This window comes from Pholcus phalangioides, unplaced genomic scaffold (assembly GCF_987345545.1).
Source record: "Pholcus phalangioides strain wild (caught in Gottingen) unplaced genomic scaffold, Ppha-v1.0 ptg000004l_1, whole genome shotgun sequence".
In the NCBI taxonomy this organism is placed as follows: domain Eukaryota; kingdom Metazoa; phylum Arthropoda; class Arachnida; order Araneae; family Pholcidae; genus Pholcus; species Pholcus phalangioides.
The window spans coordinates 3,434,329-3,452,370 of record NW_028301597.1 but is presented as its reverse complement, the minus strand read 5'-3'; the positions used below and the strand labels follow the sequence as shown (position 1 = coordinate 3,452,370).

The window sequence follows — 18,042 nt, the reverse complement described above, 5'->3', positions numbered from 1 at the left end:
TTCCGAAATCATTTATTTATTAATTCTAGAATTAATCGTCTTTCAATGTTTCAACCATTTTCTAAAAATGGTCAGCGGGCCACGACAAACAGCTAAGAGGCCTGCGTTGAAGACCTTTGCTCAAGCCCCCCCCTCCTCCTGGAGCAGGGCCTTCCAGGCTGGGGATTTTTGTGGTTCCTCCCAAACCAGACTTTAACTGACCCATTCACGAGGAATTCATAGTGTGAAAAACAAAAAACGATGAGAATCATTCCGGGCCACAGGGCTGGAGCCCCGCCAGCTCCTGCCCTTGTGTGTGTGTGGGGGGGGGGGCAATGCCCCTGATATAAACGAATGTTTTTTTGTATCACACTCGTTATAGCGAGATTCTCGCTACAATCCATACTCCAACTGTTCATACTCCTATCGGACTTTTACAGTACTAGTACATTTTGGGAATGCGCATCCCACGTGGGAATTTCGAAAAGAAAAATAAATAGAAATCCTTCTTTATAATATATATGTAGATACTTTTTTCGTCGAACTTATCTCTGTGAGGAGAACTGCATTTTCTCATTACTTCAGGAAAAGATCAGATCGAGATATCAAAGGCTGATTGCGATCCGTGGAGCAGTTTCCCGAACTTCTCGGATACTAATAATTTAGATTAAGTGTGTGTGTGTGGCTGCTTCCCATTTCCCATGTTTGAGATTCTCTTCGAAGCAGTTATTGCTGGAGAATATTTTAGTGGATATCATTTTAACTTCAGAACTTTTTTCGCCCACGCAGCGCCTGTGATAACTGCCTTTAGGGGTCTTTTCTCATATTCTCCATCACTACAGTGAGAGAGAGAGAGAGAGAGAGAGTACCGGTGGCGCCTTCTCACGCCCAGGAGCGGAAACTCCAACAGATCAACCTCAGAGATAAAGTCGATTTTATAGGAGCCGCCGGTGTCATAACACGGAAGCGTCCACCGACTCGGTTCGAAAAGCGACTGTGAGGGAAAATCAAAAATAAAATTACGAGGTGGAGCATAACAAAGAGAAAGCGAATAATAATAATAAAAAAAGGGTCAAAAATAATTCCAGACCCAAACAAGGATCGGTTGCTTGAAGAAGTTTTTTTTTTCGTCGGACGTTATTGCAATTTGCTTTTTCATTTTTCAAAGATCCAAGTAGTATATACCGATAGCTGTGAAATCGATCTATGTCGAATTTATTGTGTTTCATTTGACTTATTTGCATTTATTGACCAAGCGATATAGTACCGAGAAGAAAATAAAGGATGTCTGATCCAACCGGAGCTATCGGGTGAGTAAGAAGTATTTAATTGAAGGGTTTGCTTCAGTTTATACCTGGAAAGTACACACGAAAGTTGTGTTTTGCACACACATGTGTTGTTTCTTTTTTTAACCCTTAAATGCATGATTGAAAAAAAAATTGAATAGTTTTTTTTTGTTTTTTTTGAGCTGATAATTTTTTACATAGTTACATATAGAAAGCCGGAAAAATCATTAAAAAAAATAAGTCCATTTCGAATTTCACTGCTTATACAGGGCCTTATTGAAGACGTACAAAGCTCGAAAAATCGCACATAACATGAATGATTCAAAAAGTAATATTACTTTCCAAATACGCAAGTACATTCTTTGTGATTCAAACTATACTAAGAAAAAAAATTTCGGGTTGTAAATCCTCAAGGTAAGAAAAAAAAAAAAGAAATGCAAACAAATCATTTTAACGAATTATCGAAAACAGCCCCACATGCTCTGCAACAAAGTTATTGTCGTGGAACATCTACTAGCAAATTCAAAATATAAAAAGGGAAGAATATGAACTTACCTTATGTTCAATGATGATTCTGAATTTTTATCTTCAAACTGGCCGCGGTAATGAACGTTTGAAGGACGTTTCATATGCAAAGCAACGCATTTAAGGGTTAAAACTGCCTAATTTTTTAATTTGAAAATCATGTATGTGATACTGAATATTTTCGAAGAGCAGAAGTACAGTCAAACTCGGTTATAACGACGGTAATCGGTTCTCCCGCCTGATTCCCATATAGAATAATGTCGATTAACCTTGCTTATAACGTCGATGAAAACACAACGGCCTAGGATATAGCGACACATTTTTCGACGCTTGTGCATTCATTTTTATGACGTATTCCTGAAAAATTCCTAGAATCAGGACTGATTACATTCAGGATGTTAGTCTGTTATGTTAGTAATACCAAAAGCAATGTAAAAAAGATTTACTACATGTTCGAAGCTCTGAAATCATCCGTGAACGGGAAATTCTCATATTTTTCCGTAACTTTAACCCCTTCCTGACTTATTTTATGAAAATGTCCAGTTTTTTCTTTTTTTCATCGCTTATTATGATTCATAAACTCTACTAAAATCAGAAACGAAGATGATTTGCATAATTTAAAAATTTTTTAGTAATGCATACGACTATTTAAATTTGAACATTCACCACACATATGTGCCACGTTCAACCTTGATTTCCGGGAATGCATTTCAATTCACTGCAGACAACCAAAAATTGTTTATGAGCAACAATTGTCAATTTTGCAGACAATTTGCAACGCTTTTGGCAAAAACTGGCAATGCCCAGTGTTTATGATCCCAAATTCCCGTACTTTCTTCGATAAAATATGGTAATCCCGAATTGTAATGAAATTTCCGCTTCATGTACAGTATGTTATTGCATCTGAATTATATTTTTACATATCAAAAGTCTTGAAAACATCAACCTCGGTTGTAACGACAAAATTTAACGGAATCTCCGATCGTTGTAACCAAGTTTGACTGTACATATTTTTCTGATCCAACTATTCATTGATATTATGCAATGATTCAAGATATATTTTTTCATTCATTTCTATATAATGAAAAACTCTGTGCAGATAAAAATGTCGTTTAAACAATATGCAATAGTATAACCATTCAAAATTAAAATAACAGAATTACGCAGATAATTTAGTGTATCATATCGGCCTGCAAGCTATTGACCTCTATATCACGAAAGACAAATGCCAATTACAGGTAAAAGAAAATAGGCGTTGTGTGAAAGTAAGAAGATTCGATTCAAACTAACGCTTCTTGAAATTAAGGCGGGCGCTCTGATTAACCCTTACCGTTACCTCAACCCCGATGGATAATCGATCTACATCAATGAAGAATTCACAAATTCTTTACGGTATTCAGGTAAGTTTCCTGAATTTTACGGAACACTGAACGGAAGTAGCAGGAAATATATAGATACGTAATGTTTGGAACACGTAGAGAAAAAAGAAAAAATTGATGAAACATATCTGAATATATTTTTACTTTATTCACTGAATATTTTAATTGGCTTTAACTTTCATGAGTTATTTTGTTCTTACTTTGTGTCTTTAACTAATTCCTTACTCCTTCCATAAGGTATAAGAAAAAAAAAAAGAAGAGAAAGAACAAATGTACTGTGTGTAAAAAAGAAATTATAAATTGCAGAGAAATGTACTGGATGATTCTAAATTCATAGAACAAACACTTTAAGAGGCGATATAAGACACCTAAACAAGCATTTTTGATCATAGAATGAGTGGTCAAATCGCAATAGCAAAGGCGTTAGAGGTGCTTTTCGATAGTGCACAATAGCACTTCACCAATAGCAAATATCATATTTTCCAACGGATTTACTGCGATTTGCGCTATCAACCATCCAATGGTTCAGGGGTGTAATGTGATAAACCTCCTCGTGGTTCACTATGGGTAAACGAAACACATTTGTCGTTGTGTTATGTTATACATCGTTGCATCTAAAGTAAAACACATGGGGTAGTCGTTATATGAAAACATTTGGGACTTCTACCGGTGGTCGTAATGGAATATTCGCTATAACGTGGGGTCTTTGTAACGAGTGCCGACTGAATTTTTTTTACTCATTTGACCGTAGCGAAGGAAAAAAGAAAGAGAAAACACCGAGGTAAATGGAAAGAATCGAATTCCGTTCTTAGTAAGGTGACTGGAAAATGCCGAGTGGATTCATCATCTTCCATCTTAGGGTACAAACATGGTGCATGCTGGTTTACGGTTTTGCAAGTCAGTGCTGTTACGAATTGGTTAAAAACCTGAATTTCAGGTTTTTTAAACCAAGGGGTGAAGGAAACCAGTTTTATATTTAAAGTGACGTGTAATCGTTAATCAGCTATAATGGATTTAATAAGGCGAGCCCATTTTACATTCACCCGCCACTCACGATTTCTCTTCTCTCTCGATTTCTTATTGTTAGCCCATCTCCTCGGCATTGTATATGTGATTCCCATTGAAACCTTTGGGACCCTCAACGCCAAAGTTAGTGCTATTAAGGTCACCAATGTTTTTTTTACAGAGATTGTACCCCAACATTTCATATTCGACAGCATATTCCATGACGAAAAATGTTTGTTTAGGCATGTTCTATCACCCCCTTAAAGTTTGTCCCGCGAATTCAGAATCACTCTGTATATAGGAAATGGGGGGGGGGGGACTATAGAAGGTCATTTTCAATATTTTGATTATTCTAATTTGAAAGATGTTGGGGAACATGAAAAATTTGTATTTTTCGAAATAAAATTTGGATTCTCTCTTGTTGCAATGACGAATGTATAGCAATTAAAATTGAATTGAATTTCTAGACCTTTCCTCTTCGATAATCAAAACATTTTCGTCTTGAAGAGACATTCTAGCCCAGTGATGGGCAAATCTTTTTAGGGATGGGGCCAAAAAATAAAAATAAAAAAGATTGCTGGTCGGACATACTCTGACATTGATTCACTATTGGGAATTTTATGTTTAGAAGTGAAGTGGCGAGATGTGTTATATAATTTGGAGACTACTACGGTTTCATGTCAAATGAGAAACAATGGTTTATCTCTCACAACTGTGAAAAGGAATAAGTATATTTTAATAACTTCATGCTTATTTATTATTGCGTGCTCCATTCTTTTCGCATGCAAAAGTTTTTAAATAAATTTGTATTTGAATTCTCACAGCTATATTTTGCATATGCAAAACATGGAACACCCTCCTGAAATGCATTTTCTTTTCAAAACACTGAAATTGAAAACTTCTATACCATTATTTTTAAATATCCGGCGGGCGGATGGAACCTCTGAGCTGGCCGTAGGTTACTCATCATTATTCTACCGATTAAGTCTATAATTTCCATGGCGGGGTCCGGTAGGACTCTTTTTTTTTTTTTTTCAATTTATTTACCAAATTGACTGATTTATTTTATTGTCTCGGAGGGACCGCAGAGACCTCTGGGGTCTCTACACGGAGCCCAGGCACAGCACAGGTTGAGAACATTCGTTCTATCTCAACTCAGATGATATCTAGTATTCCATTAATACCCGACGCCCCATCTTCGGAATATAGTGTTCTATCCAACCAGAGAGAATCTAGAATAGATCAAGCTAAAAAAAAAGGGACAGAATAATAAAATTCAGTTCTTGTGAGTATAATAATTATAAATCTTATACATTTTGCTTATAGTTTTAAATTATTAGAGGTGCACTTTTAATAATTAATAAAATGAACACTTTGAAAAACTTGCCTGAGTAAATTTCTGGAAATGAAAGACCAAATTTTCTCTAATAGTAGCAGTGATGACAGTGATAACCGAACGACGCTGACTCCATAGCATCACGGGGGGGGGGGGGGGGGGCATTTTGAAGTAGTAGTTTATCACTTGGTGGTCATACCTGAAGGTGGAGTAAACTCGGCTTTCTATATTATCCGACTATTCCCTAATACCTACATTTCCCGTACAACAAACCAATAAATATTAATGAAAGAGACGCATAATACTTTTTTCATCATGAATTTTTTCGCTGTCATTTCATTTCACAAGTTGTCATTATAATGAATTAATGATTCAAATTTATTTGGAATCGCGTATAGTCAGCACAAGCCTGAACTGATCCGGGAAATTCGATTCAACGGAGGGGGAAAAAACAACGAAACTTGTTGATCCTTTTTTATGAGGAAATAAATAAGAAAAATCCACACATAATTCATCTGTTGACACCATGACAAATGTTCGCTTGCACTAAAGCCGGATGGAATCGGGAAAGATTCATTCATTCGGTGAACGTATTCGTTATGCCACTGCATCAATGTTGAAAGAAATCCCAGCCAAGAATTGACTAATGGATGGTTTCAAAGTAGGAAATGCTCGGTTCCTCATGGCAGATTTACTTGAACAGCCATTTGCAAATTTATAAAAATGTTCCCGTTTCTTTTTTTTATACAGACTTTTTTTAATACAGATATCTGTTAGTGCCTTCAACCGTATTTTTTTATATAATAATTACTTTCGTAAGATCAGGTAAAAAAATATTCTGTTTGTTGAACAGAAAGATCTGAAATGGTTTTAATGCTATATCGATTTTTTTAAAAAGTTTAATCGTCTGAATAAATGATCCATCGATTTTGCAATTACCAAAAAAAAAGGCATTGTGTAGCTTCTTATTCGAGTATCATGTGATTTCGAATTTTTTTGTTATTTTTATTTGATTCACTAAACGTCCCAAGTCTTATTATGTACTATATATATTGTGTATATATATATATTGTATATATATTGTTGTATATATATTGTTGTATATATATTGTTGTATATATATTTAATCCCCGTGATCTCAATGTTTTATTTCACTTCCTATAAAAACAAAAATTTCGATGCAGTTTTTCGTCTCTTTACAAGCCTCTCACTTTTTCTCTATTGGTATAAACGTATAAATAATTAATACATAAATATTAAAACTCGTCGTACCACAACAGAGCAGTGGTCGTGATCGCGGATTGACGAGCCGGATCATCACCCTGATTCAAGTTCACTGAAGGACTGGTTTTTCTGACGATTCTTCTTTGAAAACAATTGATTACAAGTTCCTTGATTACAATAAAAAAAACATTAAAAACATAATTTTTTATGATAGTATTTGCAGTTGTAATCGAAATTTGGGTGAAAATTTCATGAAAAACAATACATACTAAACAATTTTTGAGTATATTTAGTGCTGATACGAACATAGATAAACAAAATAAAGTCGACACTCGTTATAACAACTCCCATCTTGTGGTAATCCAATACGATAAACATGTTAGGGTGAATCGAGAAGCTATCCATTCTTGGATGAGTCAACCATAAATATTTTTTATGGCCATTATATTATATTTTATCATGTATACATCATGTATCATGGATATATTTTTTAGTTTTTATAATTTCATTTTAAATTGGGGGTTGCTGCATTTTAAAAAAATATATAACATCCATATTTTTTATAGGCATCTTTTTCTCAGCCATCTCGTTGGTCATTTTGCCGGTTGTGGCCTTGTATTTGTACTTGTATCTTTCCATGGAAAACGGATGTTATATTGGGAGGTTGGTATATGGAAAGTTTGAAGGAAAAAAAAGATTATATCTCAGAATTCCATATTTAGACAGAATGAAAAATAATATTATTCATTTTGTTACAACGTAATGAAAATGTTGCAGTGAAAATGAATCAGGTTAGAATATAATATCAAAATTGTATATATATACGTATATGCACCGAATTCTCCAATATCAAAGGTCAAGGTCAAAATACATTGATGGATTTTGTTTATTTCTTTGCAAAATCAGAGATCCGATCTCTCCGTTAAAATGTCTCGCCACAGAGAGCAACAGGCCTACAACGATATAATTATCTAATCATTGAAATTCACTCTTAGTTAGAAACATTGATGACAGATAGCAGCACGCACTACACATAACAAGCATTACACTTTACGTCAGGTTCGCAATACGTGCACTCACACTCAAACATATACCAATTTGTTAGAAGTTTCGCAGAGGAATATGGACGAGGTGCATGCGTGGTTTGGTAGTAGTAATAGTAGTAGCATCTTACCTTGGAGCCAGTCGTTGGTAAGTGGAAAAGTCATCGAAGAATTCACCGGTTAAATTTGGTGGCCGATCCCTGCGTTAGAGCATAGTAATATGTATTCCACTCGATGGATGAAAATTTTGGATCGGAATTCTGAAAGTTTGTGCATCTCCCATCCCGAAATTGTCAGTGGCATTTTTAGCAAGCATATTAATACATTATGTGTCACGTTGGTTACTGCTGACTGACGATTAATTAATAAAATCGCAGTAATCAGTATTCCGCTGAATAAAGGCGAACTGGAAAAAAAGGAATGAATTAAGAAATAAAACTTTTTTTTCTATTCCACCGTTGATCTAGAAGTCTTTTAACTCTTTAATTGCCATCGCAGAAATCCCTGTGAAATGCAATATATTTTTTATGGAAAAAGCTTTCTTCCGATTTTCAGCAGGTGCAAAGTAAGAGTGATAGCTAAATGTATTCCATTGAAAAAAATCAGTTTTACAAAATATCAGGGCTTGTCATTCCGAAAATAGAAGGTTTAAAAAAACAGACGAGGTATCTTGTCAATGCCACTGGGAGAGTTTAAAATTTGCTGTACTTGACCACAAATTCGTTTCAATCCCCGTAATATCACTAGTTGACAGAAAAATTGAGTAACGAGAACGGGCGAGACTTAAAATAGTTATACGTGCGTCTATATACGGCGTAGATGGAAGTTAATGATACATCCGGAAGATCTCGTGATTGAGCGATATTATATTGTACCATGGATGTGAGTACACCTTTAAATTATGGTATTAGATAGGCTATTCTGTATTATTTCGTAACACCAAATTTCCTAAAAGTTGAATTTGCAAAAAAGTAGGAGGTAAGAAGCTTTTCATCAGGGCATTCAGATTTCTCTACCATGACCCATATTCTTTTGAATAGTCAGGATTTATATCCCTTGGGGGGGGGGGGCAGAGCGGGGGTTATGGTCGGTTTGTTGTTGTATCGTAACACCTTAACGAAGTTCAAAGTTGTATTCAAGTCCAAACTTTATGACATAGTGATCATACAGCCGAATTTTTAAGAATGGACTATATCGACTAAAGAGTATAATAACATATGGAAAGCATTTTAGCAATATAAATGCAAATAAATAAAAGTAAGAAATAAAATTAAATAAATAAAGAAAAGAAAGAAAAATAACTAAATATAAAAAAAAAGAAAAACTGCTGTGCTTGATGTGTTAAACTGTAACTGTAATTGTAAAATAATAAAGGTTACATAACAAAGATATGAAGCCAACCAATGATGAATTCTAAAATAATGAGCTAATACTACGTGGAAAAAAAAGCCGGAACGTGTGCAGATTTTCGACCTTCAGTTTCTCATCAGCCAACACAACATGTCTACATTTTTATTCTTACAAACGGGAGTAAAACCTAAAATGTAAATATTCCATGCAGTATAATACGATTTAATTCTATTTTCAAGGATTGCAAATGAATATAGTGCCAGAAAAAAAAAAAAGTTGCTTTGTTTTCGATAAGAATATTACTTGATATATTTCTACGAAATGAGCTTTCCGTTCATGAAGTTTTCTTGGAATGTGACGTGCAACGGTAATGATGGGAAAACTTGTGTGAGAACAGAAAAGAAAAATGGAAATATTTTCTTTAAGAAAGGATATACTGTATTTTTTCCCGGAATATATGACCTCTTCCGTCAAATAAAACAAAATGAAAGATGCATTCCTATCAATAAAAACGAATGAGGAAAAAAATAAAATAGAATAATATGCTGTTGGAAGAAACAACTAACAACGCGGGTAAGTTAATAAAGAACAGATAAAAAACAAAATAATTCAAGAAAAAGCATTTCTATGCATAAGGAGGAAAAAATAAAGTAGTGAAGGAAGAACAAAAACGATAGAATGTTATGTAATCCAAAAAATGAAAAATCGGGAAACATCGGAAGAAACGTGCTAAAAATTGTAGTTGTCGTACTATATTTCTTTCCGAATGAAACAAAAAGAATTGAACCAATTGGTAGGATTAGTATGAACTTTACTTGAAATGATCATCATTTTAAACTGGGAAGTTTTCAGTATGCAATTACTGCGCATTTTTTAGATTTGACATGGAATTTTTCATTTGAGAGGGTGGATTTTTTTCTTCCATTTGATTATACTCTGTACATGAATTGTTCCCATGAATGAATGTTAAATGCAAAAAAAGAAAGAAAAAATCGATATCTGTTAATATTTAAATTTTTTTTGAAGATTATTATACTGAGGGCTAAGAAGTATTTCCAGCTGTAAGGGTATTACTTTTTTCTGATTTTAGGGAGTAAATATTTCTGGGAATCTTATAGATGAACTTTGATTATGGTATATATCTTAGTACGAGAAAAGATTTTACAAAATTGTGCAGCTTAGTCATAAACATTCACATAGAATGATAATTATCAATTATTAAAATTTTATCACCACTTACGAAACTGTTTACCAAATGTTAATAATTAATAATTTAATAATTTGTCTTAGTTGCAACATTATTCCACTGTTCTGGAATCAACATCATCGCAGAATTTCTTGACCATGCTCAAAACCTGATTCACGCAAACAGACCACGCACTATGTCCCAAATTTTGCTTATCATTCTTATACTACACTGCTCAAAACAATTAGGGGAGCACATGGTTTTAACAAAATTACGCAAAGATGTATACCGATAAGTAACATAAAATGAATCATCCATGATTTAAAGCCTAGCAGGAAACGGAAGAAGAAAACTTCATATGCAAATCAAAGTTCATGACGTCAAAAACCAGAAAAAGGAGATAAGGGCAGAAATCGGGATGTTGCAGAAACGTCTGTTTTACTGCCGTAACTGTGAAATTCGATTGCGCAGTATTTTTTTTTGAGACAAGTTGACTTGAGGATGTCTCAACAACGTGATTTACCGGAATCCATGGCATGGCGTGTTTATAGGCAGACTAATTCCGGGCAAACACAACGTAGTGTCGCGGACGCTGTTGGAGTCGCCGGAAGTGTTGTTACAAGGCTGTGGAATCGATTCCAAGAAACAGGAAATGTTAGACGTCGACCAGGGCAAGGTCGGCCACGCGTCACTACAGCAACCGATGACCGGTATATACGGTTAACAGCCCGTCGAAACAGAACAGAGAATGCTACGCAGCTGCAAAGACGGTTGCTCTTGGCAACAGGATGAAGGGTGTCCAGCCAAACAGTACGTAATCGGCTTCATGAGGGAGGGCTCTATGCACGTAGGCCAATGGTCTGCATTCCGTTGACCCCACGCCACCGTGCGGCCCAAAGAAGATGGGCTGCTGAACATCGAGATTGGGAGCAACATGATTGGAGATAAGTGCTGCTTACAGACGAGTCCCGATTCAGTCTGGAGTGTGACACCCGACGTGTTCTGGTATGGAGGTACAGGGGCATTCGAAATAACCCCGCATTCGTTCGTCAAAGGTCCCAATACAGACGAGCTGGTTGGATGGTATGGGGTGGAATCAGCATAGGCGGACGTACGGACCTGCATATCATTCGGAATGGCACTTTGACGGCCCGAAGGTATGCAGACGAGATACTGCGACCTCGTGTCATCCCTTACGCTGGAGCCATTGGAGATTCCTTTGTTTTCCAGGATGATAATGCCCGACCGCATAAAGCTCGTCTGGTGGAGAACATGCTTGAAGCTGAAACAATACAGCGTATGGAATGGCCAGCGTGCTCTCCTGACCTGAATCCATTGCTGCGCGACCAAGGCCGCCTGTTACTGTCCGAGACTTGCAGATTGCACTTCTTGAGGAGTGGAACAGTATTCCCCAAAGTCTGATCGATAACCTCATCGCATCCATGGCAAACAGGTGTGCAGCAGTCTTAGCTGTTCGAGGAGACCTATTAAAACTCATGCATCATGTCTAAACAGTACTTTTTTTTTATCGTTTACATGTAACCAAATTGTTGCCATAAATCATCTTTTCATGTTTTTTCCATATTTTCAAAGAATTAAACCTTAATTCCAAATTTTTTTACGTCTTTTTTCTGTATTGCGCATTGATACGCGTGTACTATGCATTGTATGCCAATACGTGGCTGTCTCGCACGGTTTTCTTCACTTTTTTGCTTGCTCCCCTAATTGTTTTGAGCAGTGTATATCATCAACGTTTTACACAATCTGAACTTTCCGATACTTACCATACTCGTAGTGACGCGACAAAAAGATTCAGATTTTGAATGTCACACCTTGATCTGTATAAAATGTGGAAAAGCATAATCCGTATCAAAGTTGTACACAGTCTCGATGCACTTCAGCTGAACAATGTTAAAATGAGCATTAAATTATCAAAAAAGAAGAAAAAAAAGAGAAGAGAAAAACGGAATTTTGAAACTTTTATTAGTCTTTAAAAGTTTTTTGTTGAACAACTTGATCAAGAAACGCAAAATCTGACTTCTTGCAGAATTTTTCCAAACTAAATTTGCTCGTAAAAAAATCATGATTTTATTTTCCTCTAAGTTTGAATTATCCAAAAAAAAATTCTAAAAAAGTTAGCGTAGCATTCATAAAAAATTTAGCATTAAATCAGATAGAAAATTCCCGGAGAGTTAGTTAATGAAAGTTCGAAATATCCAAAGTTCGAATTTGCAAATTATTACAAGTTCTGCTGCATATAATATGACTGACGATAGAGATAGGAATGAATGGTTTATATATTTATAATTTTAGCTTAGGCTGGTTTATCACAATTTACAACTGATTCGAAAAATTCAAATTCGTCGATTATTTATTTTTTAAAAGTAACTACTACCGAATTGTATTACCGTATTGGGGCGAGTCAGAGCTCGACATGTTTATTAAAAATTAATTTTCGTACAATAAACGAATTAATAAAGGTTTTAATATATAGAATATTTGGTAGATAATATTTTACGACGTAATGATTTCGTGGTTTTTTCGATAACACCGTCGCCGCCGTCGTTATCGCGTAATGACTCGGAGCCAAAAGAGAGAAATTCCATCATAGTCCTAATAATTTCCTTTAATCAACTTTCCTGGCATACGTTTATTATTGGTATAAAATTCTGACGCTTTTTTTTCATAGAGAAAAGAAAAATTATTACGAGGATTTCTTTTCGGCCGTGTATTAGTTTACAAAAGAATTTTTATGCATTTTTTAATGCTCAAAATTGGTAATTGAATGCGATTTCGCCACAAATATTTATCCGTGTATTTACACATTTTTTTATGATATGATTGACGATTGATTGATTTAGAGTATTATATCTTATGATTTTCAAATACAGTCCATGCCGCTTAATATGATCACATCGGGACTAGGGGCTTAACCAAATGATAACTATATCCGCAGAGTCCCGCTTGCAAGCACGGTGACCATACACTAGTTTCGTCGAACGAGGCGTATGGTAAAACGGGACAATTATGTTTTTCTTTCTCACATAATTGGTTGTTCAGTTATGTGATAATAAATATTTATTCTAAATATTCATCTCGTTTCATTTTTAAAAAATTTTATTCTAACACGGGACTTCCCCGCCCCCTTTGAATTAAAACCTTGCATTTTTGTTATTCAGCCATTGTGAGGTGTTAAAATGGGAACTCAGCAGCGGTTGTCAACCTTTTTTGACTCGCGGAGCCCTTTCTAGCATATGATTTCTAAGGTGGAGCCCCGTAGGCCTATTTTTATTTGTTCATCAAAGTTACTGATTTATTTGTATTATTTAAAAACATTTATAATTATTATTTATTTTAATTTACTGTTTTTTTTAATTTTTCTCCAGCGACCGCGGAGCCCTTCGGGAGTGCAGAGGAAGCCCCCAGGGCTCCACGGAGTACCGGTTGAGAACCACTGGTATAATGTATATCATGTATTACGATATATTTTTTATAATGTACAACACGTTCCATAGATCTATTGAGAAAGTCTCTCGGGGGAAAAAATGAATTAGAGAATCTGGTCAAGTTAAAGAAACTGATTAAGAACAGAAGGAAAGGCTTTTTTTCGTAGTACATTTTTCTGATTACAGGAAGGCCATTATAAAAGCAGCTCCACACGTACATGGTTCACAGCGAATACTTCGGATCGATTACATTAAGTGCGAAATGTATGTTTACAAGGGAGGGGAGATAGAACACCTTCTAGCCTCTTACATAGTCTTGCAAGCCTGATGACGATAACATACAGAAAAAAAAAAAAATTGATTAAACCTTAGCTATAGGTCTACAGTGCGCAAAAAAAGAAAAAGAAAAAAGGGCAATATTATTCCGAAGTCCCGATGGCAACAAACAAACTTTTTCCCATGTTATGATGCATGTTCCGTTTTTTGTAAAAGTGATAACAACACCAGAATGATAACATTATCCATAATTCTAATAAGCGGCTTTGACTGTATATTGCTATGGTCTTCCTATCCACTGATCGATTGTGTCAATTCTGATCTGAACACGTGTTGTACAGGAATTCGAAATATTTACAAAAAAAATGTATCAGAATCAGAATAAAGTTTATCGGAGTATCGCGTCTCGTCGGTATGAGTTCATTTTTATGCTCAATGTTTCTCGAAACCTAGTGGCTGCTATCGTCAGTATTAGTTACAAGTCTAGGACTCTTTAACACCTGAATGATTGCAGTGTGCACTTTTTGTTCTACTTTGTCCTGATTGGGGTCGTTGATGATACAACCACTAGCGTTGGGTGAAACGTTGGTTAGAAGAAATTGAAATCATACCGACGACGTCCACGATAACTCTATCAATCGCGTATCAGTTCATAAGAAATATATTGAGAAATTCAGCAAGAGCTTCATCTTGCTGAACGCCATGCGATTTTATTTCGTTCTGAACTCAAATATATTTGACTTAGTAACTACGTCATTACTTACTAGAATCGAAGTTGTTTTTACTTTAAACCGCTCACGTCTTCAGGGCTTTTATTCTCATACCAGAATTATGCTGAAGGACATCCAAGATTCAGTAAATTGCTAGAAGAATGGAAATGAAAGACGGAGTAAAAATAAAGATAGTGCTCATTTGAAAGTACTCTTTACCCACGAATAAAATGTTATTTGCAGGCGCTTTATGAATATAACGAGAGCCCCTTACATCTTGGAGGTGGGTCGCTGCATCAAAATCTTTAGTGTGCCCTCAAGCCAGTACTTCTCACAGCGTCTCTAATGTAAATTTATAGTATAAAAAAGTTATGATGTGTGTGTATAATCTACGGTCTCTTAAATGTGTGTGTGTGTGTGCAACCCTCTCAGCCTCCTACATGTGAAAGGGTGGAGGGGGAATGAATGAAACGTTGTAGGTACTGTATACATAATTTGGTTTAAAGTGCAGGGTTCTTACACTCTCAGGGGTTTACCCGTGCTTACCAACTACATATAATTAGGCCCAACGAAGTTGAGTCTAATGCCCCGGGGGTTAGTGAATAATGATAGCCAATATAGTACCTGCAAATAACAATACACAAATATAAAAATAAATTTACAATGTTTAATATTTGTGTGAAAGTTGTAAGTTAGCAAATATTAAGAGCAGGTGGTTTTTCCATACATAAGAAAAAATATTTGTATGTGGAAAAGACAAGTTGTATTTTAATTATGATACTAATATTTGAGATAAAAGAAGATTTATTATATGATTCTACTTTAGTTGGAAAACTCACTGTAATTTTTTAGTAAAATATTTCCCAAAAATGTGAATATTTGAGTTTGGTCTAGTCTATAGCTTGGTCTAGAGCAATGTTTTTTCTAACCTTTTTGACACGAAGATTTAGAAGCAGTGCCGGATTCTCCCATAGGCTGGACAGTAACAGTCTATGGCCTCGAGGTCTGCAGAGGCCCTCAAAAATCTCAAACTGCTATTTCTTTTGGATAAGGACAGATGGAATTGGACATATAACTCGCCCCATCACTTTCAATAGCCTGGAGCCCGATCCAGGCGTGGATCAAGGACGATGTGACCGGGAAGGGGGGGGGGTTTATAATGCAAGTTCGTTTGATTAAGATTGATTGCCCGTATTTTACGGGACTGGAAAAATTTCCCATATTATTCGGCTTTTGGGAGGGGGTGATCGCTCTCGTCGCCCCATCTGAATCCATGCTTGGCTCCATCAAACCTAAATCTGGCCGTGGCCAAAAGTTGGCGATGCCCCTCGGAAGGTTAATTCCGATACTGCCCTCTCATAAAATCCAAAACGTTTTGGTTTCTTTAATTTGCATGTCATAAAAAAATTAAAAAGTTACAATTTCACAGCACAAAATGTGCCATTTATGTGATGATAGTTGATGAAAATTATCCCGCGGACCTATTACAAAATACTCATGAACCTCCCCCCTCACCCCGGGGATCCTTTTACCACTGGTTGAAAAACACTGGTCTAGAGGCACTCTTACGGTTAATGTATATACGTTTGAGAATGTAGCTCTAAGCTCAAAGCCCAGAATATAGTTTGGTGGATATTTTCATATACAAAAGAATTATTTCAAACCATAAATAGGCACACAAATCAATATCTCCGACTCGCCACGACATCCCTGACAAAAGTTGGAGACGTCCCTAGGATCTGCGACGCACACTTTGAGAAACACTGCATTGGAACATAGACCTCTTCATTTAGTTGCTTGAGCAAAACTGTGAACTGTAAGTCTGATTTTAATTAGCCTATCGAAAATAAAGTCGCATATGACACAAATATTTGTAAACAGTAAAATATTTTTGGAAAATTATGGAAAAAAATGTTGTTTTTTCGTAATTTCACGTGGATTCCCCCAGTTTCTGTAAACGCATGATTAGAATGCATTGCTTTTTCTGAAAATTGGTTTTTTTAGATCAAAATCTAAAAAAAGTCTATTCTAGAAGGAAATCAAGAAAGTAATCTGGTTCGAGAGAAAATCTATGTATTATCTAAATTAACATATCTCAAATACGGTTTTGAATTTTTCTCATATAAGAGGATGCAACTTTATTTTGAGGAAAGGAACAGTTCGCGAATCTCAGAAGTAAATACTCTACTCAGCTCTAAAGAAAATCTCAAATCAATTTTATTTGCGATATAATAAAATTATTTTTTTTCTATGCACTTTCATCAAAGATTTAATATATGAAATTTAATACATTTTTCTTTTAATGTGAAAATTTTGCCGCAATCATTGCTATTTAATCAGAGAGTTTATTTACCATTTTAGAGATTGAAAAAGAAATGATTAAAATTTGCTTCAAAAATCTAACTTATTTTCTTAATACAGTAAGAAGTGTATGAATTTCTATATTTTTTCTACGCAACGCACAACGTGAGACTACTCTACTGTATTGTTACAATTAAAAATATGTGAAAACAACATTTTACATTCGTTTTTTGTAAATTGTTTTTCAATAAGTTTTTATGGGAGATGAACCATAGAAGGTTACGAAGAGAAACCATTCTGATTAACGCATTATTCTTTATTTGATGGGAGTGTGTAACTCTGATTCCATATTCTGAAGAGAGCAGCACACTGGATATTCGATTTTTATTCCTATTTCATTTTACTGACCATACATATCAATTGTAAATTTACTACCGTTCTACCTCCGAAGCGATAAGTTGTGTCGGAATGAAATTGTGATTGTGGAACCTAACTTTGCCTTGTATGTTTGAGATGAACATATTATGTGTCAAGAAAGTTCTCCCATCTATTTTCCGAATCGGAAGAGAGAAACTGTAAATGAGCTGATTTTTCAATGAGTCATGTAGTTCATTGAAATGTATCATTAGATTTATTACAAAATATTCATTACCTCATCAGAGCATCAGAGGAGTTCGCGGGAGGGGGCATAGATTGCTCGTGCTTTCCCACAAGAAAACCAAAAAATTAACTTTTGTTTGAATATTTTTGTGGAAAAAGTTGAAATACATCGAAAGAAAATGCCTTTTATAAGCTGTTTTTAATCCATTCCAATTAATTCAAATGCTTTTCGCATCTCCCCCAAAAGTTGATCCTGCACACGTCCCTGCACCTCATTACTTTCATTAATTATACTTGATTCATAACAAGTTTGGTTCCGTTATACAGGAAGGACAATTTCTCCGAGATTTGTAACCAGAACAGTCTTAGCATATACTCAGGACGAATAACCCCATT

At 35.4% G+C, this 18,042-nt stretch overlaps 1 protein-coding gene across 1 annotated transcript in view; it reads left to right on the top strand.

Annotated features, from left to right (window-relative positions):
• Nucleotides 1–930: 930 nt before the first annotated feature.
• Nucleotides 931–18,042, top strand: part of LOC149086443 (vesicular glutamate transporter 1-like) — a 167,368-nt gene continuing 150,256 nt past the window's right edge. Inside the window, exon 1 of the mRNA XM_089255597.1 lies at nt 931–1,289. Within this exon, the coding sequence (XP_089111723.1) occupies nt 1,264–1,289 (26 nt within the window). The 5' untranslated portion in view covers nt 931–1,263. The remainder of the gene's footprint in view (nt 1,290–18,042) is intronic.